This window comes from Oryza brachyantha, chromosome 5 (genome assembly GCF_000231095.2).
Source record: "Oryza brachyantha chromosome 5, ObraRS2, whole genome shotgun sequence".
NCBI classification, from domain to species: Eukaryota; Viridiplantae; Streptophyta; class Magnoliopsida; order Poales; family Poaceae; genus Oryza; species Oryza brachyantha.
Window position 1 is genome coordinate 648031 of NC_023167.2, and position 23139 is coordinate 671169.

The following is a 23139-nucleotide window of genomic DNA, read 5'->3' on the forward strand; positions in this document are numbered from 1 at the left end:
TCGGCGTTCAGGCCGTCCGGTTGAAAGAGGCCTCTATTCCTAGGACCCTAGCGTGGAGATAAAACGGTTCATTTATTTAAATAAGTTATGAAACCAGTTTATTTTCATATATACTTCTAAGAAAGATCAAACAATGTCAAAGATGGCCGAAGGTTAGTCATCTAGATTTATTTTTCATTTTTCTTATTTTGTTTTGTTGTTTCACATTTATTAGAACTAAATTTACATACGTGGATATACATGCTGGATTTCTATCCATTACAAACAAAAAGATTCCATGGTGGTGATGGGATGGTAGGTTCAGATGAATCGGGATCCCTCTGTAGTCGACTGCCTCGTGCAGTCATCACTGACATGTGGGCCCACATGTGGGCTCACATGTCAGTGACGAGTTACTCTGTAGTCGACCAATTTCGGTTCAGACAGTGAGACAGAGACAAGGTTACATTTAGATATGATATTTCTTTATCCACTTCACCTGGAGATAAAATTCAGTACTCCCTTGTTCGTGTATATTAGCTTTTTATATTGTCTTTAACATTATAATCTCACAATTAATTTTGTTCATATTATATTATCCAAAAACTATGAAATTAACATCACATAAAAATATAACCCTATTTGAATATGAATATAATAACACTACCTGCATAACAGTAAACACACACCTTTTGGTTCGTTTATCAATAAAAAAAATTTAAATATTGATTTTTCCTTAAAATAGGCCTCATATATTTTAGAACAGATGGACTGCTACATAATCTATGTAATGATGAGTTGCTAAAAACTTTATTGTGCACTTTGCATTATAACCATATGGGGGGGGGGGGTACCCTCTGTTTTTGTACATAAAACAATGCCAGTCCATTGGTCAAGGCCCACAGTTTAGTTGAGTGTAGTATTGTTTCAACTATATGATATAGTAATGCTACATGTCACACAGGATCCCTTGCTTCTTGTGTAAGGAGCTGCAGTTGTGATATGAGTAAATACATGGATACATGATGATTCTGTAAAATTAGAGGCACACTTTTATAGCAGACAGTAGATGCACAACAGAATCAGAGGCTAGGAAGTTACCATTGGCAATACTCCCAGAAGAAAATATCTCAAATTCTCAACCAGCACAGTGCACACATCTAGCCATCTACTACAGATCTATTAGTCTACCAGTACACGAGTACACACATAGTCCATCTGAATTCTACGGATTATGCAGCAGTCACATCAGCGATTCAAAGAGGAAGAAAAGTATTTATTACTGCAGTGAAGAACACCAAGGGGGAATTTTGGCTTTTTTTATTTTCTCGAAAAAAATCAAACGATATATTTACAAACAAAAAATAATTTGTAAATAAAATTTTTATATACATGTTCTTAGCGATCTAAAAGACAAAGATGAAAAATAAACTACGATGAAAAAAATCTTAAAATCAACTCTAAATTTAAAGCTAAATTCAAATTTTGACTTATAAGTAGAAGAAAAAGATGAGATACAATACAAATGGCCATTCTCCAGTCTGCCTCAAAGAGTCACAGTCACTGGTCTCAGTCCAAAGGGCTAATCTTTCTCTTCCTTTTAACGAAAAAGTTTCACACAGCTGCTTATTATAGGTGGTATTCCTTTCTTCACATTCACTGCTCACCTTACGAAAAACTGCACTCTGGATAAAGAAAAACAAAAGCTGTAGATATGTATTGCCAAGGATGGTGACATTGGAGGACAGTGACCTGCAACAAGTGACCAAAACTTCTTCTCATCTCTCATCTAGATCACCAAGCAGCAACAGGTGGTCGTAATTTACACGCCACATAAATGCAGTCTTAGACCAGCAGCAAGTGGAGCACAAGTTTCAGGTCAAAGCCAAACTCGGGAAAGGATGATGACTGAAAATGATGGATCCAAATCCAATCAATTAAGCAATGGTAATTGAAATATCCATATTGCGATCGCTTCTCTTTTACCAGTTCAAAGGAGCTTGGCCAATGGGCCAGTTGCAAATCTTGAATCCGATACACGTGGGAGGAATTCAAAAACAAGACTAACAAAATTAATATATATTTACTGTTACATTGATGACTATGTTTTCTTGGTCTTTTTTTTTCAAGGAAAGGCACTGCAGTTTTATTTGAAACTTAGGGCGAAAATACACAACGATGGCTTGTAATAATTTATTGTCTAACATCTGTGCGATAGATAATGTAATGAAAACAAACATACAGAAACAGTACAATAAAGCTGACAGGATACCATTTTGTTGGAAGTATGGAAGGTGTATGGAGGCAAGTACCCCTCTTATGCCTATCTTTGCTCCACAGGTCCTGTTTATTGAATGAAGCACGAACCAGGACCGATTGGGGGGCGCCGAGCATAGGAGTTTGTGACTGGAGCTGCAGTGATTCCCCGGTGATTCAGCAGGCATCTGAAGTAATGTAACCGAGCCAAGACAGTTGTTTCCAGGTCTTGGGCAGATATGGCCTCCAACTGACTCCACATACGCTCTATAGTGATTTAATAAAGATATATAAGTCCATAGAAAACAATAGGCATAAAAATGTAAAGGGAAGGAAAGAGATAGTTAAATACAGCACAAGCTTCCAAAACTTGTACAGTTCACACCTGCTGCTGCTGCTGCTCTTGGCCATATTGTTTGCTGAACATCAGAGGTGTCTGCTGTCTCACCCCACATGCAAACCTCTCCACCAAGTACAAGCTTTTGCTGTGCTGTGTTATTAATTCCAGCGAGTGGCTCGCTAGTGTAGAAATCTTCCCAGGGAACATCAAGATGATCAAGGTACCATACACCTTGGTTGCTCATTATACATCTGAAACCCTTTTCAACAACTTTAGGGCACACTCCAGGGCCCAGCCTGCAATCATGTGAAGATTAAGGGTGTGTAATGGATGTCCATTATCTTGGTAGGTATAGTTGTCAAATCATGAAAGAAAATGATTCAATTGCTGAACACAAACTAATGAATTACCAGTTATGCACCACGGTTAGAGGATTGAGATTTTCTTTGAATGAGTTGAAGGTTTCTTCCCTGAAAGATAAAGAGATTAGCATGCCACAAATAAAAAGTAAAGCTTGTGTTCTCTTTTTTTCATTTCAGTCCTAAGCAAAAGTAAGTGAGCAGAGAGCGAACCAATTTACTGGAATCCAATTAAGATTGATTGCTATCTCTTGAGCCTTTAGAACGAAGTATTTGTAAGCATCTTTTGTAGTCATGTTGTGTTCATGAAGCCTGGAAGTAGGTGCTGTTAAGCAGTGAAAGGAAAGGAACATCTAGCGGAAGATGCCACTGTACCATTTACAAAAACTATAACTAGAGTACATACCACTGTCTTACATGGGGTGTTGTATTCCAGCAACCTGAGGTGGGAAATAGAATGAGATTGGAAAGAACTTCACGAGAAAAAAAAATACATAACATAGGAAATAAATTATATATCAGCATCTATTTTAGCATGATAATGTATCAACTGCTATTTTTCAGCACTGATATTTGGGGAAAAAATACAACAATGTCCAGTCTAACAAACAGGAGATATGTCACCAGTCACATCAATGAACATAATGTACTTCCTACCTCCGTCCCATATTAAGTTCATTTTACAGTTTTTAGATACAATGTTTTGACTCTTCGTCTTATTTGAATTTTTTTTACAATTAATATTTTTATCATTACTAGATGGTAAAACATGAATAGTAAGTTTTTGTATAAATTTTTTAAATAAGACGAATGGTCAAATCGTCGGACAGAAATCGAAAAATGAAGTTATTATGGGACGGAGGTAGTATCAAATTATCAGTTACAAGATACTCTACTAAATTTGGTATAAAGTATGAATCTACCTTCTAGAATGGATTAAGAATAACTATTCTGGAAAATAATATACAATTACAGTTTAACTATACTTGAATCACACTCACTTCCATAAATTACATAGATTCCAAAAGTTTGCAAAATCCCAGCATCATATGCTCTTATTAATGAAGTGCCTCCTATTAAGCAAGAGAAGCAGGCTAACCTGTATATACTTCATCACCACCCAAGTGAAAGAGCCCAAATGGAAAGATTTTTCTCATATCTGAAAATTGCAAGTAAATTTGGTTAAATAGCAGGAAATAAACAACATTGTATAACTTGCAGTCTGCCATTGCAAGCAGGAACATGTGATTCATGTAACATTATTATGAACATTTGGTGACAAATATTGCATGGAAGGCTGGTCCTACTCTAGCTAATAATTTTGTACACCTTCTCTGATATAGTGATTCAGACACCCAATGGTTAATGCCAATTGCATGCTAAAGTGACTGAAAAAATGCTGAACCTAATATAGCAATATAGAATTACTGGCTACGTCCTGCAGAAGGCCTAATTATGTGAACCTCTTTGCATTTGAGTTTACATCGATGAGTAATCAAACATGCATGAAATTCGAATTGATTACTCCATTTTGGTGCGCCACTACTAAATAAAGCACGAAGTACAGATGTGAATACCAATGTCTAAACTGGATGGCACCCATTTTGTAAATTGCCTTACCCATTCCACATGTCACAATATTTGAGTTTGGATATAAATAAAAATATGGATACATGTGTGTCTGAGTAATAATAGATCTCTAATTTGAACAAGTTTTTTAAGAGAAAAAAAAGAGAGAGAAACTAACCAGACAAAATTCCAGAAATTACTTCAAATGTGAAATTGCTAGTAACATCTAACGGTTCTCTACATTTAAGAGAAGGCCAGAGCTTTGGATATCCTTTTCCCCTGCAGAAATTTAAATATTTGCATAAGTATTTCTGAGTAGCAAACAAGTCAATTTCGTATAATAAGCACAACAAAGCAAAACAATGGGAGAAAACAAAATCTGAGTTCTGAAATGCTTACTAAGCACATAAGGTAGTTACTGAATACCCAGTTGTTTGGTTGTGTACACAAATATACAGTGTGCTCAATGAAATTACTGAATCAATTAGAGAGCAATGACACTTGAACTAAACATAATGGGTGAAATGCTAGAGCTTGGAGTAACCACATATTTAGTCAATCACACAATTGCAACTCTAAGATAAAACTACTGGTGATGTTTTGTTTATTCTGTTGCAGCATGAAAAGCAATTGGGAAAATCTCACTGAGACACAAACAGAAGTCTAACATAGTAGGAAATTGTACATGAAAACTCACCATGATTCTGCATGGCCAGGAACATCAATTTCAGCCATGACATGGATACCTAAGAGAAGTAAATAATTAATCAGAATATGCATTACTTGAAGAGCACTATTATTCTAGAGACTGTAACGAAGGGTTCAATGAACATAAATACATGAGTATCATGTGATCCCATGTGAGTCTCAATCTTCCCTAAAATAGAACCATAATACTCTCATCAAGATGGCACAAAATATATGTAATTGAGGATAAGCATACCTCTTTTCCTAGCATAGCTTTAGAGTCGGGGAAGTGTCAGATGTGAATTGCAGAGTAAACAATCAGAGAACATCTTTTATAAGTGAACTGAAAGAACTTGGCAATAGAATAAAAAGAAGATACAAAAAATGCAAAAGCCAAATGATAGACTTGATACCTGACAATATCACGTGCATCTTCCACGGTGTAGCGCTCCCATTTTGAATATGAACCCTTCCATAGATTTGGATATGATGGTACTTCTAGTGGAAAAGATTGCTCGTCGATGATATGCCAATGAAGAACATTCTACTGGACAGAACGCTAGGTTTCAGTATATAGAAAGAGAAGAGGGAAAGGTTGTTCTAATAACAACAGCTAATAACATATTACCAGCTTAGAAAATGACATGGAGTCAATCACTTGCTTAATCACATCTACTGGGAGGAAATGCCTTGATGTGTCTGCAGTAGATGTGGCAGTGGAAACAAATGATCTTGGCTTTCTTTTTTGACTAACCAGTCATATCAGGATAAATCTTTAAGATATTGTTGCTTACCAAGGAGCAACCCACGAAAAGCAAAGCGTGGTTCATCTTGAATGTGCCATGGGGCATGACGCACTTCGACATTTTTGGTATCGTAGTTAAAAACACACAATTGACTGAATGTCTGCCAAACATTACAAAAAGGGGGAAAGATTTCCTTTCTGAGGAAAGCAGAAAAATGTAAAAGGAAAGAATGTCTGCCAACCATTACAACAAGGGGAAATATTTTATTTTTCAGGAAAGGAAAAAATTAAAAAGAAAGGAAGCTGTCAAACTGTTTAAACAGTAAGTAGTTACAGACCTACGTAAAACTAGTTGATCAGTTATAGTTCTCCAGAACCTTAGAGCATAGTCAATAACTACATCCTCAAAATGCAACACATAACAATCAGCAGGTGGCAAACATAGAAACATGGAAAGGGAGTTCCTCATAAATAAATTTCAAACACTAAGTCCATACCTCTAATCCACGAATAGCTCCATATATGGTATTAGTCTACAAGAACAGATAAAATACAACTTCAGTTACCATATCCTTGTGCATAAAGAGAACTGTGAGAAAATTGTAATTTAATCTTGCTTGGCACATTTTACAATTGGTATATATGAAAATAGTACATTTGTCTTCAGTTCTCTGAAAGTTTGCAGGGGGCACAACCACTAAAGCTAGATTGTATATAAGTGAGGAGTACTCTAGTTGAACCCATGCCCCCAAGGACCCAAGCCTAGTGTTAGAACTCTAAAATATTCAGAGATGATGTTCGAATCAGCACAAATTCCACAAACAGTACTAATATGAGCATTACCTGACAGAGTTTCCAGGAAGATCACAGAAGTTTTTTGCATCTATTGAGAGGTGTACAAGATTAAACCCACATGATCATCCGAGAACTTGCACGAGTTTTGAACAGTTAGACACAATTAGGGATGGCAATGGGTAAATACCCATTGGGTATTGCTATCCCATACCCATACCCACTAGTAAAATTTCGTACCATTAAAATACCTATACTTGTCACGGGTAAGAAAATTTCCCTATACCCATACCCGCTTGGGTAAACCTTACCCGTCGGGTCACCCATATACCCGTAAAAGTTCAAAACAATCTAAATATCACGGTTTTCATATAGTATATTGCATAGACGCTAGATACTTAGTATATCACACATTCATATAGTGTGGTGGAAAATGTATGGATGGTTTAAATACCTATGGTTTTGGTTAATTAGGCTAGGCTAATTTGATATTAGGCCATAACATGCATTTAAACTTGCGGGTATTTATTACCCATGGGTAAACAGGTATGGGGATCATAAAAATGTTTCCATACCCGCGTACCCATCGGATGAAAGTATTTGTCTAATTATTTACCCACGGATAATATATTTAGCTCATACCCATACCCTAATGGAGTAAATACCCATCGGGTCTCGGGTCGCGGGTCTACATTGCCATCTCTAGACACAATAGGCCAATTAGTATGTGCGAAAAGAAATTTCTGCCTTAGCTCAAGTGCTACTCAATCGTTTTCAAATTAGTACTTGTCATTCTAGGTTTGTCGTGAGTCAAATATTTTTAGCTTTTGACCGTCATTTTTATAAATTTGTATATTTATACAACATTCAAGTTATATATTAGGAAAATATTTCTCACGGTGAATCTAAAAACATAAATCTTATGGTGTTAAACTATACAAATTTTGAGTAGAAGTTTAGGGTCAAGTCATAAATAGTTGACTTAGGACAAAACTAGAACAACAAGTAATTTGAAATGAAGTAGTAGTTCATTGAAAAGAATCATATACTGCGATATACCGTTATACACCTGCATTTCACTAGAAAAAGGAAACCGGCTCATCAATATTGCAGTAATTCCGTATTGAAATATTTTACCACTCAGCTCACTCTAGATGCTTCAAAACTCAGCTAGGAGTTAACCAGCACTACTAGGATGGGAGAAGAGAGAGTAGCCCTGACGTCAAATTCTCCCAAAATACTTCACCAAAAACTATTGCAAAATAATCTGGAGAGGGGAAACAAAGCACCTCTATGGTTGCTCCACCAACGATGGAATTGACGCCGCCGGCCGCCGCCACGTAGATCGTGTAGCTCTCGTCCACTCCCAGCTCCAGCTACACCCCCCAAAACATGGAAGAAATTCACAGTCGCGCGCTTATCCAGACGAGGCAACTGCCAACCAAAACTCGGGGGAGGGAACAGCTCGGACACCGTACCGTCTCATCAGCGGAGGCCACGACGACGGCGAGCCTGGCGACGTCGTACCCTCCCGAGCCGTTACGCGCGGCGTGCGCCCAGGGGGAGAAGGTGAGCTTCCTGTACCTCTCGAACGCCTCGGCGACCGCGGCGGCGCCGCCGCCGGGGCCCTGGGCGTCGAGCGCGAGGTCAGGGTCGACCAGCAGGGTCTGGGAGCCGGATGTGAAGCTCTTCGGCAGCGGCCATAGGTAGACGGGGTCTCCTCCTACTCCTCCGGAGGAGGCTGTCGAGTCCGCCGGAGACGGGTGGCGCCGCGCTGCGTCGGCGGAGGCCGCGAGGAGGGCTAGGATGAGAAAAGCGAGGAGTTTGGGGGGCATTTCTGTAAAATTGCCAGGGTATCTTGGGTTGCAATTGTTGTGGGTTAGAGAATCATTTGGGCTTTGCCTTGGCTATTTATGTATGGCGCCACAAGCTGCCATTTTATCAGTTAGACCCCTATCAGCTTTGTGTGTTGCAATAATCTCCTTGGCATCCTAGTGGCATTTTATTGTCTTCTTGAAAATTATAAATGTGTGATAAGATCATTTATATTTGTGCAGCTATTTGAAATCAGCAATTATTTATATTTGTTCTGTTTCTCAAAAAAAAAGTATGTTTTCTAAGGGGGGGATTTGGCTTTTTCAGTGAAACAGTCAAATGATATACTTTGTAAATAAAAAATAATTTATGAATAGATTTATATATATATATATATTCTTAGTTATCTAAAAGCAAAAACTAAAAAAAGAAACTACGATAAAAGAAACTTCAAATTAACTCTAAAATTAAGAAAAATTTAAATTTTAGCTTATAAAAATAAACAGAAGTGAGAAGATAGGTGGCTCTTTGAAGGAAGGTTTAGAATTCTCATTGAAAAATAGATGTATCATATTACACGTGTCTCGATTAAAACCATTCCATCCATGGTTGATATAAAAGGTGCTAGAAGTAAAATGGATAATTTGGGTAAAGATGTCCATCCATACATTAAAAAAGAGTAGTGTTGGATCAAGTATGGGTGATGATGGAGTGGAATGCAAATACAGACAGTTGGTGTGGCGTATGCCGAAGAAGAGGTAACCGAACAGAGTCTGGCGCACACGTGGTGGGCAGGCTGGCAGGTGGCAGCATGTTGGGACCCACCTGCCAGTGACTCCGGGGATGGCCACGACGCATGCGTTGTGGATTCGTTTTGGTTGGCTGGTCAGCTCTGTTATTCGGGACTGCACTTTGTTTTCCGACTAATATCTTTGTATTTTTATAGAAAAAATATTATCTTTGTATACACATTTTATTTATTTATTTTAAAAAATCTGCAACTTTTAATTAAAATATATTTAATAATAAATAAAATAAATGATAATTGCGTAAATTTTTGAATGTGATAAATGATCAGGTGTGTGTTCACTAATCAACGATATCATCCAAAATAAGAAATATATTTTGGCCTCTTTGTTATGGAAAAAGAATTTGGACTGATTTTATGATGATTTGAATAGCCATTGCAGTTGTACTTGTCATTCGTTGTATTTATGCTGATTATAATCTATAATGGTCTATTAACAATAAAAATATGTTAGAGTTAAAATTTTCTTATATACATAGATAGACTCCAATAAGAAAACTAAGTCCACTATAAACTTATTAAATGTTTGTCGCGGCTCATAAGCCCGTAGTTAAACATGTTGAAAACACTGGAGTACAACATTGCAGCATCTCTTGCTGCAAAGTGAAACACAAGTATATACATACACTTGCACCAGAATTAACAATTTTTGGCATCCTTTGGAGTGAAGGCTGGAGATAAGCAAAGAGCAGTAGGTGATCTGCACTTGTCTCAGCTACTTGTAAACTCATTACAAAATAAGAAAAATCACAAGTCTACTTAGCGATATATATAGCTGCTGTTGATGCTCCAACAAATATATCTCATGTGGAGCACGACGTTGGCATTGCTTGATTACAATACTCTAATCAACAGCAACATATTCATAATCTGCTTGTTGCATTGCTGCTGGATCATTGACTTCACGCGAAAGATGCGGCCATCTGCATGAAGTGCATGTCGCAGTTACGAAGCCCCAAGGAATTTTAGAAAGTTTTGACTATGCGAGCATCGTTGGGAAAGCGAAAATTTTTGGACGTCACATCAAGCGTTTGATTAGATGTCGAAAGGGGTTTTAGACATGAATGAAAAAACGAATTTCACGGTATTAGCGCACGTTGGTTACTGTAGCACTTATGGCTAATTATAGACTAATTAGGCTCAAAATATTCGTCTCACGATTTCTCACGTAACTGTGCAATTAGTTTTTCATTTTATATATGTTTAATGCTCTATATGTAAACGGATTTTAAAAGTTGTCATGTCATATTTATGTACATATAGAGCAGAGAGAAGAAAGTGGTTATAAATTTACAGTTGCATCACAAGCTCTAAAACATTACATGTATACGTTAGATGAATCATATGATGTAACATATATTTGTGTTTAACTATTCTATTAGTTGGTTTTATGTTAGCTCTTAATGATATAGAAAAATTTTAAAGCCAATAGTTACTGCATATCCGAACTGTAGAATACAATAAGTTTTTGGGTAATTTGATGAAATAAAATAGGAAATGTTGTAATTGGTTAAAAGAAAAAAATGTGATGAAAATCTAGCAATTTGATGAAATTAACGAAAATTTAGTTTTTTCATGAAATTAAATGGACAATTTCATTAACTGGTTCGAAAGAAAATATGAAAACGAATTTTAACAACAGATATTTACGATTGGGTAAAAAGAAAATACACAAGTCATTAGACTTTAGTACGGCAGAGCACTTGTTAAGAAAATCAGACGGGCCTGGTGGCCTGTTAACAGCCCAATATTTTTGGCAGATGGGCCTCTGCTTCCGCCGCGGTTGGCCCTGAGCAGATTTGTTTTTATTCTTTTCCTACACAACTGTGCATTTTTGAACGGACCGACCGAGCATCTCCAGGAGATGTCTAAAATTGATCTCTAAAACTGAATTTAGAAATTAAACTGAAACATATATCTCCAACAGGTTATCAAATATATTTCTAATATTTACTTATGCCTAAAATTGCCTCAGTTGTATCCTAAATTTTATGGCAAAAATATTGTTTTCTAATACAAGTTATTCATTTTTAGATTTCTGTTGCAAGAGTACGTAATTTTTATTACTAATAATTTTTTAGATGAACCCAATAAGTTTTTGAATACCAAAATAATAACATTTTCTTGAAGATGCTCTAAACGGTATAAACGCTCCCATACTATGCCAAACTTAAATTTAGAGTTTTTTCAACATATTTTATTTTCTAGCCATTGCCTCTTTTTTTTTTGACTTTGAACTCCACTATGCATTTTTCAATGGAACGCCTTCCTTCTAAACCTCATGCTGGCAAACTAAAATTTTTATTGAGAGTTTTTTATTACAGTTTATATAGGTGCTTAAAATAAAACAAATCTACTTTTTAAGTTTTCAAAAATTAATACTAAATCATATGCTAATCATATTTAGGTAATCCTAACCGCTCAAAAGAACGGGTCGTAAGCCTGAGGAAATAATTTGACAAAGAAAAAACAGTAAAAAGTTCCAAGAAAGGGAAAAAAATAGTTGCAGCAAAGAAAAGGAAAATCATCAGAATACAGAGAAACAAAGAAAGAAGGTTCGCCTGCCGGTTCTTCTCTACTGAATGAATCAGAAACACTGCACAGATGATCACCACAACTAATCATCCCAGCGACCGCGCAAAACAAAACAAGCATAGATAGCGCATGATACAGAACACGCAGAAAAGCAGATGAAACAACCACAAAAACAGATCAAATTTGCCCGAAAAGCCACCACCCTTAGAATAGAATAGATAATCCACGGTTCAATGCAAACGACTCAGCATTAGCCCCTAACACAGACAGACATGACAGAATCCAGATAAAACATCTCCTGATGAAGCAGGGATTGAACTATTATTATTCAGCCTAAGACGACGACACCCACGGCGATGCAACGCGACGCGATCCTCAGTTGGGCGCGAAGAAGATCTCCGAGTCGAGCCTCTTGGACCGGAACAGCTTCTCCATCTCCGGAGACGCGTCGAACGACGCCTCCAGCACCTCCGGCGAGATCGCCTTCCACACCGACGTCCTCCCGGCCAGGTGGCTAAAGATCGGGCTGCGACAACAACACCACCAAGAAACACGCTTAGCAATGATCAATGGGCTGGCTATCGTAATCCTCCATTGGTGTTGGTGGGATGCTCCTTACTTGGGAGTGGTGATTATGGAGAACCACTCCATGCCGGAGGCGTCGGCGATCTTGGAGACGACGAAGAAGCGCGGCACGATGAAGAGGTTGCCGCCCTCGACGCGGGTCTCCAGAACGCGCTTGCCGTCGGTGCCGACCACCTGCACGCGGCCGCTGCCGCGGACGATGTAGGTGACCTGGTACGCCGAGTCGCACGAGAACCCCGGCGAGCACATGGAGTGCGCGTCGATCCGCACCAGGTCGGCGCCGAGCCCGACCTCCTTCACCAGCGGCAGGTTCTGGGTGTTGAGCACCACCACGCGCCCGCCGTTCTTGATGTCCACGTCCAGCGGCGCCTCCAGGCAGTTGAGCGCCATGCCCTCGCGGTCGGCGGCCGACGGCTCGGGGAGCTTTTGCCCGGCCTTCAGCTTGACGATGCCGGACGCCGCCTGGCTGGACACCAGCTTGGAGGCGTCGGACTCGGGGAGGTCGAAGGCGCGGCCCACGAACTCGGTGGAGAAGCCGGTGAAGATGCCGGTGGCGCCGGTGAGCTGGAAGTTGGTGAACTGGCCGGACTTGTGGCCCTTGGAGGTGTCGCCGAGGAAGAGGACGACGAGCTCGGTGGCGGACTCCGGGAGGTTGTGCCACCAGGTGACGACGCCGAAGGGGAGAGCCAGGGCGTCGCCCTCCTTGACGGCGACCACCTTCTCCTTGGTCGCCTCAGGCAGCACGATGCCGCAGGTCCCCTTACCTGGGAAAGAAGTCAAAACAACAACAAATTAGCCAATTCATCATTTTTTTTTCAAATCTATCACTAAAGTCATCTTCTTTTGACAAAATAAATTATAATTACAAAAAGAAAGTTTATAAATACAAGAGAAAAAATATCTCTGCACCTGAATTAGCAAATTCATCGGGTTTTTTTCGAAATCACCAAAGACATAGTATTTACTTCGACTAAATTGTAAAAATAGAATAACTACATAAAAAGGGGTTTTTTTACCATCTAGGAAAGTATTTCAAGAAATCAAATTTTTTACCTCAAGGTAAGTTATTAGTGTGGTATCTGGAATGTGTGATATCTTGAGTTATTTTTTAAAGACGGTAAAAAAACTACATAAAAAACGTTTCTCTTAACAAAATGAAACCAATTTAGTCTTATTATAATCAGATTAAACCGCCCTAACAGTATAGACAATTGGTTAGTTGATCATTATACCAAGTATTTTTTTCCAATTAATTCTAAACAGACCAAATATAGAGATTGGTCTACTTACTACCACAGATCAGGTAAAAAAAACAATCTTTTTTTATTTTTAATGGAAGGAGAGATCAGACGCAGTCATACATATTTTAATGAGATGAAAACAAAAAACAACACTGGAACGAATGATTGATCAAAATATTCACATCACACTAATTCGGACCAACCAACCCGCCACAGCTCGCGATCTTAACATCCACAACCACTCACACATGCCAACGAAATTCAGAATCAACGCAGAAATTTTCGAGAGCCCCACGCTTCCGATCGCTGCTCAAACCCCAATCCGAATTCGAACCGCGTGATCAGAATCTAATCCAACGAGGGTCACGGCGACGGATGCAGATACCTTGGAGGACGTAGGCGACCTTGGCGGAGTCGGAGTAGCTGGGGAGGGAGAGGCCCCCCGCCGCGAGGCAGAGCTTGGCGCCGCCGATGGAGGCGAGGCCGAGCATGGGCAGGTCGGCAGGGCTCCACTCGTAGTAGGCGCCGCCCTCGCCGCCGTACGCCTTCCTCGGCGGCCTCGGGGTCAGATCCACGCCGGCCATCGCAGCAAAGGCAAGCTCGAAAAGAAGGTTCTGGAAGACGATAGCTCGAGCTCGGGGAGGAGGGTATTGGGGGTGTGAAGCGGAGGAGGGGATCAGGCTCCTATTTATAGCTCGACGAGGAGGAAGATGGTGATGATGGCGCGGTAATTACTGGATAGGATTTGTGATTAAAGATAAAAAAAACCTTGGGTGATTATCCTGCTTAACTACTTTCCTCGTCTGCACGACGTAAATGGCGGCCATGGAGGAGGACTCGAGCGAGTTCATCACGGACGCGTGGGAAGTTTCGTTTGTTTGTTGAGATCTCGCCGTCCGTGTGGTGGGGCCCACGTGTCATGGAGAGAGTCACGTCGTTTCCGGTTTGGCTGTTTTTAGTTTTGAATTACAAATTTTGAATTCATCCTCGTTGCAGCTATGATATAAGAATATATACGTTTGGGCTTATTTTTCTGTTCTAGATAGCTGCAGCAAATTTGGTAATGAAACTATAACGGTGTACTACAACAATATTTTAGAAGAGCTTTTTTTATCAATTTTTTAGTGTAAAAAGTATGGTACCTTGAGATAATAAAAATTTGTATTAAAATTATAGGTACCTTTGAGATATTTTTTTAATGATGATAAAAAAGCTCATTTTAGAAAGAAAGCTTCAACTTTATCTGTCTAAAATATTTTGGTTAGACGTATCATACACACGTAAGTTTGATTGATTCACATGTTATACACGGGAACGGGAAGGAGGAAGCATTGCAGCTTATGATAAAACTGTTTGCTATTATTATATTTTTGTGAAATATCAAAGTGAAGTTGTAGCAAAGAAATATTTCTGACTAGGTAATTGTACATTTTTGTATTTTACTCTATTTTGAATTAAATAAAAGATTATATTATCTGCTAGTACTGTCGTATCGAGCGTTTTGTGCGTGAGGAATCTTGCGGGGAGAGGAAATGGAATGGGTCATCAGACACGAAAGATTTCTTTTTCGTTGCTACTATACTGCTTCCTGTGTCACAAGATGGTAGTAGCAGATAATCGTAAGGGGATCGAAGTGGTGATAGATAGCTATACACACGACTACACGAGACAAAGACGATAATGGAGATTGGTTAGGAGGAATCCATGATTAGATATTTTCCAACAGGTTCCCAAGGTCCAGATTGATCCTCACCTCCATTGTTTGCCTTTTTTTTTTCAAAGTTAATCAACATATTTACAAATAAAAATAATTTATAAATACAAAATTTTATGTACATGTTTTCAACGATATAAAAAAAGACTAACTGAAATTTAACTCTAAATTTAAGACTAAAGATACAAATTTTGACTTTAAGCAAAAGCAAATATAAAAAGATGCGTAAGGATGAGTAAGCACAAGCACAAGCAAATGCAGAAAATATAAGGTTCTCTCTTCTTTTTTTTTTCTCTATGTACTTTCTTCTATAAGCACAAGCAAATGCGCTATAATTATGAAATGCATGCTGCACACACTCAGCTGACATGAACATGCCATTGCCTGCCACCATTCATCCCCTCACATTTGAGATCGCCTGAAGAACACATGGTGTACTGTCAGCTATAACAACTTGCACTGCTCTCCTTGTCACTATAACAACTTCACTAAAAAAAGCTCTAATGTTTGCAAGCTTCACCTATACATAGTGTCAGCTATACACCTGCACTGTTGTTCTTGAAACTATAACAACTTCACTAAAAAAAAAGCTCTAATGTTTGCAAGCTTCAGCTATACACAAATGCATATTACTGATCATAAGGTCCAGACAAGAACAACTCCAGGCTGCATATCCATTATTTATAATATTTATACTACCACAGGTTCCATTACAGTAGATGCACTCTCTTAGAACACAAGGCCAAACCGACCCACGGTTTCGACTAAAGCCAGCAAGAGACAGTTCATAGAAAAAGCGCACACTTGTAACAACCATAACAAAGGTCCTCAACAGATGATGCTACATTATTCCAACCCAATCATGCACCCAAGCTACACAAAGAGTTGTGCCCACCACTGATAAGGACCGATCAGATAAACAGCATGGTGTCCCAACTAGCACCAAAGCACAATAGGCAGGTTCTTACGCATTCACTTTTGGTTCCCATCCAGCAATCAGGTGCTCCTTAGCTGCCTTCGTCTTGATGAAAGATTCACGGCTAAACAGAGCCTGCGCAAGGATGATGCAAAGCTCAATGATTTGAATCTGTCCATGTTTTGCAAATGGTAAGAGAGAATGTGTCCACTTGGGCATTAGTGTTGTACCTCTGTGTACGCATGAACATTGGTTAGGTTTTCTGGGATCTTCCAGCCTTTAAAATGCTCCAAAGCAACCTGGAGATGGAAGAGCTTTGGTGCCAGGCTAAGGTCAGCAGCTGAAATGTTCTGCCCATTGATAAAGGGGCCCTGCAAACACCAAAAGGTTTGACCGTGATGTAAAGGAAGTTTGCTTCAATCTAGTATTATAGTAAAACTGAATAAGACCCATGAGGCCATAACATAGAATGCACTTAGGCGAAGCCTAATAATTGCAGCATGTCATATGCACACAGGTCAAGTGCATATATAGTGAAACTTGGATGCATCTGAGTGGAACACAGTGTGCCATACCAGACAGGTCAGGTATTTAGACAATGAAGTAAGGATGCATCGAAATGATCACAAAAGCACTTGTTATTCCTATCCCGTAGCAGAAAGCAACAGCCAAATCAACTGCCTAAACACTTTTAACTTACATGTGCTTTCAGATGCTCCTCAAGTGCCTGCAATTCAGTAGTAAGTGCCTTCTCTGAACCATCATTTGAATCCTTGCTCTTCAAGAACGTCACAAAGCATGAGAAAATCTTTGATCCCCTGTTAATACAAATCACAAGAAAATTGAAGCCTCCAACAGAGAAGAAACATAATAAATAAATATAAGTAACATCAAGTACTTTTCTTTTGAACAGAAACAACATTAAGATTTATCTTTATGGCATGAAGGCTGGTGTGTTATTATTGAACTAAAAAAACATGTCAAAGCAATCCTGCAGAATACAATTCTGAAAACTCAAAAGAGATGACAACATTGCAAGTTGTCACTAGGATTTCACCGAGGAAAGGATCAAGTACATGGCGTTTTTCTCTTAGCTGCTTCTTAAATGCTAACTTCCTTATTATAGGAGGAGATCAGAACCCAAGTACTGTAAAGCTAGCAATCATTGCAAGAACAGGGGTGTATCAAGGATGTACAATACTGTTGTTTTAGCTTCCAGAAAACTAAAACTAGATTTTTAAATTGTGGAATTTGGGTGGGGGAACTTACACTGATGCATACTCAGGAGGGGTGACAAGAGAAGGAGTTGGGTACTTCTCCTCGATGACTTGAGTTATCACATCGGAATCAGCAATCCATTTGCCATCACCACCGTTAAACACAGGCACCTTCCCCTCTGGGCTGATCTTCAGAAACCTGAAAGATTTAGCAGAGTTGATGAGTTTAAGTAGCTTACAAACAGTGAGAAGCTCCAAAAATACTATGTTAAACCCTTGGATTCACTAAAATGCCAGTTCAGAAACTGTGCAAAACATCAACTGCTCATTAAAGTCAGCGAAATGGTAACGAACAACTTCCAAAGGAAGCCCCCATCTTTTTACTTATGCTTATACTTATAAACCAAAATTTGAATTTTAAAGCTTAAATTTAGAGTTGATTTGTGTGTGTGTGTGTGGGGGGGGGGGGTGTTCATCGTTGTTTATTTTTCAACCTTTGCTTTTAGATCGCTAAGGACACACATAAAAGTTTTATATACAAATTATTTTTTAATCATTAATAAGCCATTTCGCTTATGCTTAATTTCAGCGTAACAATAATGCTGGAAAGAATGTGAACATCCATTCGTTTATATCTTCATTCTTCCTAAAAAAGAGGTGTGTGTATCTTCTCTAAGGCACCAAGAGGTAACAAATAATTTAAGAATTTACAATAGAAAGGCACATAACTTAAAAAGTACCAGCCTTTTCATATTGTCTTACAGATACAATGGAAGAAAAATAAAGACATGGAGTTTTACTGAATCATCCAAATAGTAGAACAAAGAAACTCCAAACTACTCATTGCAGTTTAGTATTCGACGGACGGTTCTGAGCAGATGAAACACACTTTTTTCTCGGGCCATATTTTATATCTTGCTGAGGGATTAAGTCTGTTTAGTTTGATTGCTTCTTAGTAAGTAATAAGAATATTCAGTTTTCCCCACTCTAAATACGTCAAGGCCACTCTAAATAAGTCTGTTTCCAACTTTCCATGGAGTAAAATTGAAATACTAAGACCCTTGTGTGCAAGGAAAATATAAAATTATAATAATTCCCAACGGTCCTATTATTGGACATCTATTCTTTCAAGAAAGATCTTCCATCATAGAAGAGACGTGGTAGCCTCTAGTTCTAGTCTAAAATGTCACTTTATGGCAATTTCACCTCCTACACAAGCTCCATATAAGCCCCTCTACTGAGGCAGACACCATGTACAGTAAATGCAGGATTTTTTTTTCCCTAACATCCATAAATCATTAGGATATTTGAACACAGAAGTTACATTTTGGAGCAGAATCATGCAAAACTGTGAATCAAACTCACCAAAGAAGGTATGCAGCCAATAATACATCAAACAAGCATAATTCAGGGATGCAGACAACCAACATGACGGCGACACAGATAAAAAAAAAAACCTCCCCTAAGTGTCGCACTGTTCCTAGTCCACCACCACTAAACATCTGACAATTCTGATGTCAAAATAGCCGAGAAAAGGCCCAAAGTTAACGCGGTGCGACAAGTCCATATCCGCGAGCAGCGTACGAAGCTGAAACGCACTGAGGAAAGCGAAATTCAGTGGAGGAAGAAGAGAAGGAGGGGGAAGAGAGGGAGGGAGGGACCAGTCGGGCTTGTTCTGGAGGTCGACGAGCTTCATCTCGTAGGGCACCTTCTTCTCCTCCAGAGTCAGCAGCACCCTCTGGGAGAAAGGACCTGCACCCCCCACACCACACCACAAAAAGGGGGGGTTAGGGTTTCTAGCGCCGCGAAATGGGCCGGATCCGGCGCGGCGAGAGATAAGCGAGAGGGAATGGGAAGGCAGGCAGCCACTCACAGTCGCCGAGCGTGTCCGGGTGGCCGACGGCGGCCTTGACGCACACCTCCACGCCCATGTCGGTTCTCCCAGGAGGACAGATTCCCCTCCCGCGGCGAGCTCTTCGGCGGCGAGATGACCGGAGAAATGGGGCGGAGGAGTCGTCGGGGGGTGGAATTTATAGGGGCGGTCGAGCTCGCCGGAGACGGAGACGGGGGGGTGTGTGTATGACGTGTGGGCCCGGCGTCTTTTCACGCTTTCTGGAGCCTTCGGTAGAAATTCCGTAGCGTGAGGAGGAGGAAGCTGACGTGGCGGCCCATGGGCCTCGTGCGACACCCATCACGCGCATCAAGTGGGCCCATGGATGGCATGGGTGTCGCCTAGTCCTTTTCCGTTTCGATTTCGAAAGCAGCAAAAGCATGCCAAAAGATTCGAGTTGCTTGCTTTTTATTTGCCCATTTTTACTCTGTAGAATTCTTTTTTTTTTCCATCTCTGGCGACATGCGGTAGTAAAAATTAACTGATGAGCGAGTAATAGCTATAATTTATCTATAGTCAATTCATATAATAGTTGTTTATAAAACATTAATACATGTTATCACATATCATACACATACGGCGTCTTAAATCTGTGTTGTAGCTACTTATAAATTAGTAGTTCACTCTCTTCTCTCACCTTATACCTGTTTAAAATATGTTTATAGCTGACTTGTAGTCTACTATTGTATCTGCTCTTAATAGATTGAGTAAATTTTACGAAACATATGTTTTAATTAAATTATCATAAAAATATACATTTAAGGTTATATAACATAGAACTATATAGGACTAATTTTCTCATAAACTACAAATTTAATTTAAAAAGTTATACTCTTATAATTAAATTGGTGTTAAATTTGCAATTTTGGATACAATGCCTTAGATATGTAGTGTTGTGATGCGACCATTTGATTATCGTTTTATTAAAAAAAAATATTAAATACGTAGTTATGGGATATACACACTTAAATATGTATTTTTGTGATAATTTGATTGAAGTTTTGTGAAATCTACTTTAAATAATTTGGTTTAAGTCTGTGTCGTGGTTCCGAGGTTTCATCACAAGCAATAGCTGAGCTCTAACGTACTCCCTCCGTCCAAAAGTAAATCAATTTTTGACTCTTCATCTTATTAAAAAAAATTTTACGATTGATATTTTTGTTTTTATTAGATGATAAATCATGAATAATACTTTACGTGTGATTAATTTTTTTCTAATTTCTTAAATCTTTTTCAAATAAAACGAATGGTCAAACGTTCGACACGGAAACCGGAGAATTTGTTTTTTTACGGAGAGAGAGTAGCATACATACTCCGAGAGAATGCACGCACATGGTAAGGCTAAAACATCCCAATCATCTCAAATTCCTATCGGTGAATGAAAGGGTCACCATCAAATAGAAAACACGTGTTGATTATAATAATGATACTGAAAAAGAAACCATCCATGGACCATTGATTGGTGCACCTACTGTGCTGTGCTGGTAGCACGTTGTGCGGTTGTCAGCACACACCATTAACCTGGTACCACCACACCATCGATGGGATGCGGTGGCTCGACGTTAATCATGCCTATCCTGCACAAAATATCTTACCGGCTTGGCTTTGTTGCGACTTGGGAGTAGTAGCAAATTTCTCCTAATGTCTTTTTCCCATCTTGTCTCCTCTCGCTATAAATGTTACGCAGCCATATTTTTAGAGAAAAGGCTTAAAAGCCAAGCAAGGGTAAATTACCCAGCCAAATCCTCTTTCTTTCTTTTTTTTTTCTTTTTCTCTCCTAGACTTCGCATAATAATCTCTAGATAGGTTCCCTTCTAGATCGAGCTTAATTTGCCTTTAATAACTTTAAGGAAAACTAATAGCTGCTTTTTTTTGGGGTTCCCAAGGAGCTGTGGGGTTCAATTGAATCCCATGTATTTGTATTCCGAATCCAACAAGATCGCCGTTTTTGAATGTCCGAATCGGTTAAGGCCTGCGAGCTCTCTCTCTCTCGATAAAAAAATAGATGCGTACTTGCTTGATGCTGCACGTATGCAGTAATCAAATCAACATGGCGTCTTCCCCGCCAAAACCCAAGCGTTTACGGCGGTCACCGTCGTACGGCCAGCCGCGCCTGGACGGCGATCTGCTCGTCGACGAGGTCCTGACGCGCCTCCCTATCGCCGCCGCCGTCCGCCTCCGCGCCGTCTGCCGGGAGTGGAACGCCGCCCTCACCTCCGACCACTTCGTCCGGGCGCACAGCGCCAGAGCCGCCGCCGCCGCGCGCCAGCCGGAGCTGCTCTTCTTCGCTCCAGGCGCCGGCAAAGGCATCTCCACCTCCTTCTACGCCTGCTCGCTTCGCGACGGGGAGGCGCCGACCGCCGCCCGCGAGCTCCTCACCATCGACTACATCAGCGCAAACCGCACCGTGATGTCGCCGACGCCGTGCAGAGGCCTCACGCTCATCTTCAACACCCGTGCGCCGGAGTACTACCTCCTCAACCTGTCCACCGGCGATCACGTCGTTCTCCCGCCATGCCAGCGGGCCGAAGTTTTAGACGGGCTGCTGTTGAGGTTGCCCTGCGGCCGCACGTCTTATTTCCCGGCGCGGCCGCCCTGGTCCCCCTTCGAGCTCTCCACCACCGGACTTGGCTTCGACACGGCGACCGGCGAGCACAAGGTGGTCAGGCTCTTCAAGAAACGCAACTGGGATCACACCTGCGAGGTGTATACCCCGGGGAGGGCGCCGGGCGGGTGGCGCCCCTGCGTCGGGCGAGTGCCGGCGTGCGCGGCCAACTTCGTCCCGGCGTTGCCTCCGGTGTTCGTCGACGGGTACCTCTACTGGCTGCTCCAGCCAGCCGGCCGCCGCGAAGAGCCGACTCATCGCATACTGTCCTTCTCCGTCGGCGCCGAGCAGTTCGGGTGGGTGCACGTGCCGACGGGGCTGTCTACCATGATGTGCCACCTCGCCAACCTCGACGGCTTGCTGTGCGCCGTCGTTGACAACCGCCTCTTCGGCGACGTCTACGCGCTCTTCACATGGAGCGGCCGCTCGTCGGCGTCGGCGTCGTGGTCGGTGCGCTGCTCCATCAACCTGCGGAGCCTGCCCCAGCAGGTGAGCGACGAGCTCGGGGAGGAGCGCGTCGTCGTCCCGCTGTGCAGCGCCGCCGGAGGCAAGGTCCTGCTCGCCACGGGGCGGCACAAGGTGTTCGCCTACGACGCCGAGAGCAACACCGTCGAGCGCGTGTTCCGCATGCAGGAGTTCGTCGACGTGCCGGACGACGCCCTCACGGCTCGCCTGCTGCTCGGCGTCGGCCTCCACGAGGAACGTATCGCCGACGTTCGCCATGGCGCCGGCGGCGAGAGGAGGCTGGACGTAAAGCTTGGTCGATGCGACAACGTGGTCGCCAAGCGAGAGGTGCCCGCTGACATCAAGTACGACGACGACGGCAAGATGACGGTCTTCTTCAAGCATTTAGCCGAGCTGGGACCGCCTCACTTAAATATGTAAATAAATGTGGCTTTATTATTCATGTTTCTGTATTTAGAATGAAAAATAGAAATACATAGACACATCCCATATTTTCAACCTTTATCTTTTCTGCTTACACTTATAAACCAAATTTTAAATTTTCAACCTTAAATTTAAAGTTGATTCTAGGTTTTTCGCCGAAGTTTATTTTTAGTCTTGACTTTTTGATTGATAAGAAT

At 40.8% G+C, this 23139-nt stretch overlaps 4 protein-coding genes across 4 annotated transcripts; 1 reads left to right on the plus strand and 3 right to left on the minus strand.

Moving 5' to 3' along the window:
- Positions 1-2154: 2154 nt before the first annotated feature.
- LOC102715307 (beta-hexosaminidase 1) lies at positions 2155-8602 on the minus strand. The gene is made up of 15 exons (XM_006654860.2): positions 8206-8602; positions 8017-8103; positions 6433-6468; positions 5985-6096; positions 5819-5889; positions 5604-5734; positions 5447-5463; positions 5201-5249; positions 4682-4782; positions 4034-4093; positions 3341-3374; positions 3148-3246; positions 2986-3045; positions 2621-2871; positions 2155-2502 (listed from the first exon to the last, which is right to left on the minus strand). The coding sequence occupies exons 1-15, from the start codon at positions 8560-8562 to the stop codon at positions 2327-2329; spliced, it is 1641 nt and encodes a 546-aa protein (XP_006654923.1). The 5' UTR covers positions 8563-8602; the 3' UTR covers positions 2155-2326.
- Positions 8603-12044: 3442 nt separating this feature from the next.
- On the minus strand, positions 12045-14387 carry LOC102719295 (11S globulin seed storage protein 2-like). The gene is made up of 3 exons (XM_006653912.3): positions 14097-14387; positions 12505-13234; positions 12045-12411 (listed from the first exon to the last, which is right to left on the minus strand). The coding sequence occupies exons 1-3, from the start codon at positions 14293-14295 to the stop codon at positions 12261-12263; spliced, it is 1080 nt and encodes a 359-aa protein (XP_006653975.1). The 5' UTR covers positions 14296-14387; the 3' UTR covers positions 12045-12260.
- Positions 14388-16058: 1671 nt separating this feature from the next.
- LOC102719584 (probable glutathione S-transferase DHAR1, cytosolic) lies at positions 16059-19580 on the minus strand. The gene is made up of 6 exons (XM_006653913.3): positions 19432-19580; positions 19220-19310; positions 17611-17757; positions 17042-17159; positions 16572-16712; positions 16059-16476 (listed from the first exon to the last, which is right to left on the minus strand). The coding sequence occupies exons 1-6, from the start codon at positions 19487-19489 to the stop codon at positions 16390-16392; spliced, it is 642 nt and encodes a 213-aa protein (XP_006653976.1). The 5' UTR covers positions 19490-19580; the 3' UTR covers positions 16059-16389.
- Positions 19581-21222: 1642 nt separating this feature from the next.
- Positions 21223-23025, plus strand: LOC102715584 (putative F-box protein At2g02030). The gene has a single exon (XM_006654861.3). The coding sequence runs from the start codon at positions 21455-21457 to the stop codon at positions 22937-22939; it is 1485 nt and encodes a 494-aa protein (XP_006654924.3). The 5' UTR covers positions 21223-21454; the 3' UTR covers positions 22940-23025.
- The last annotated feature ends 114 nt before the right edge of the window (positions 23026-23139 follow it).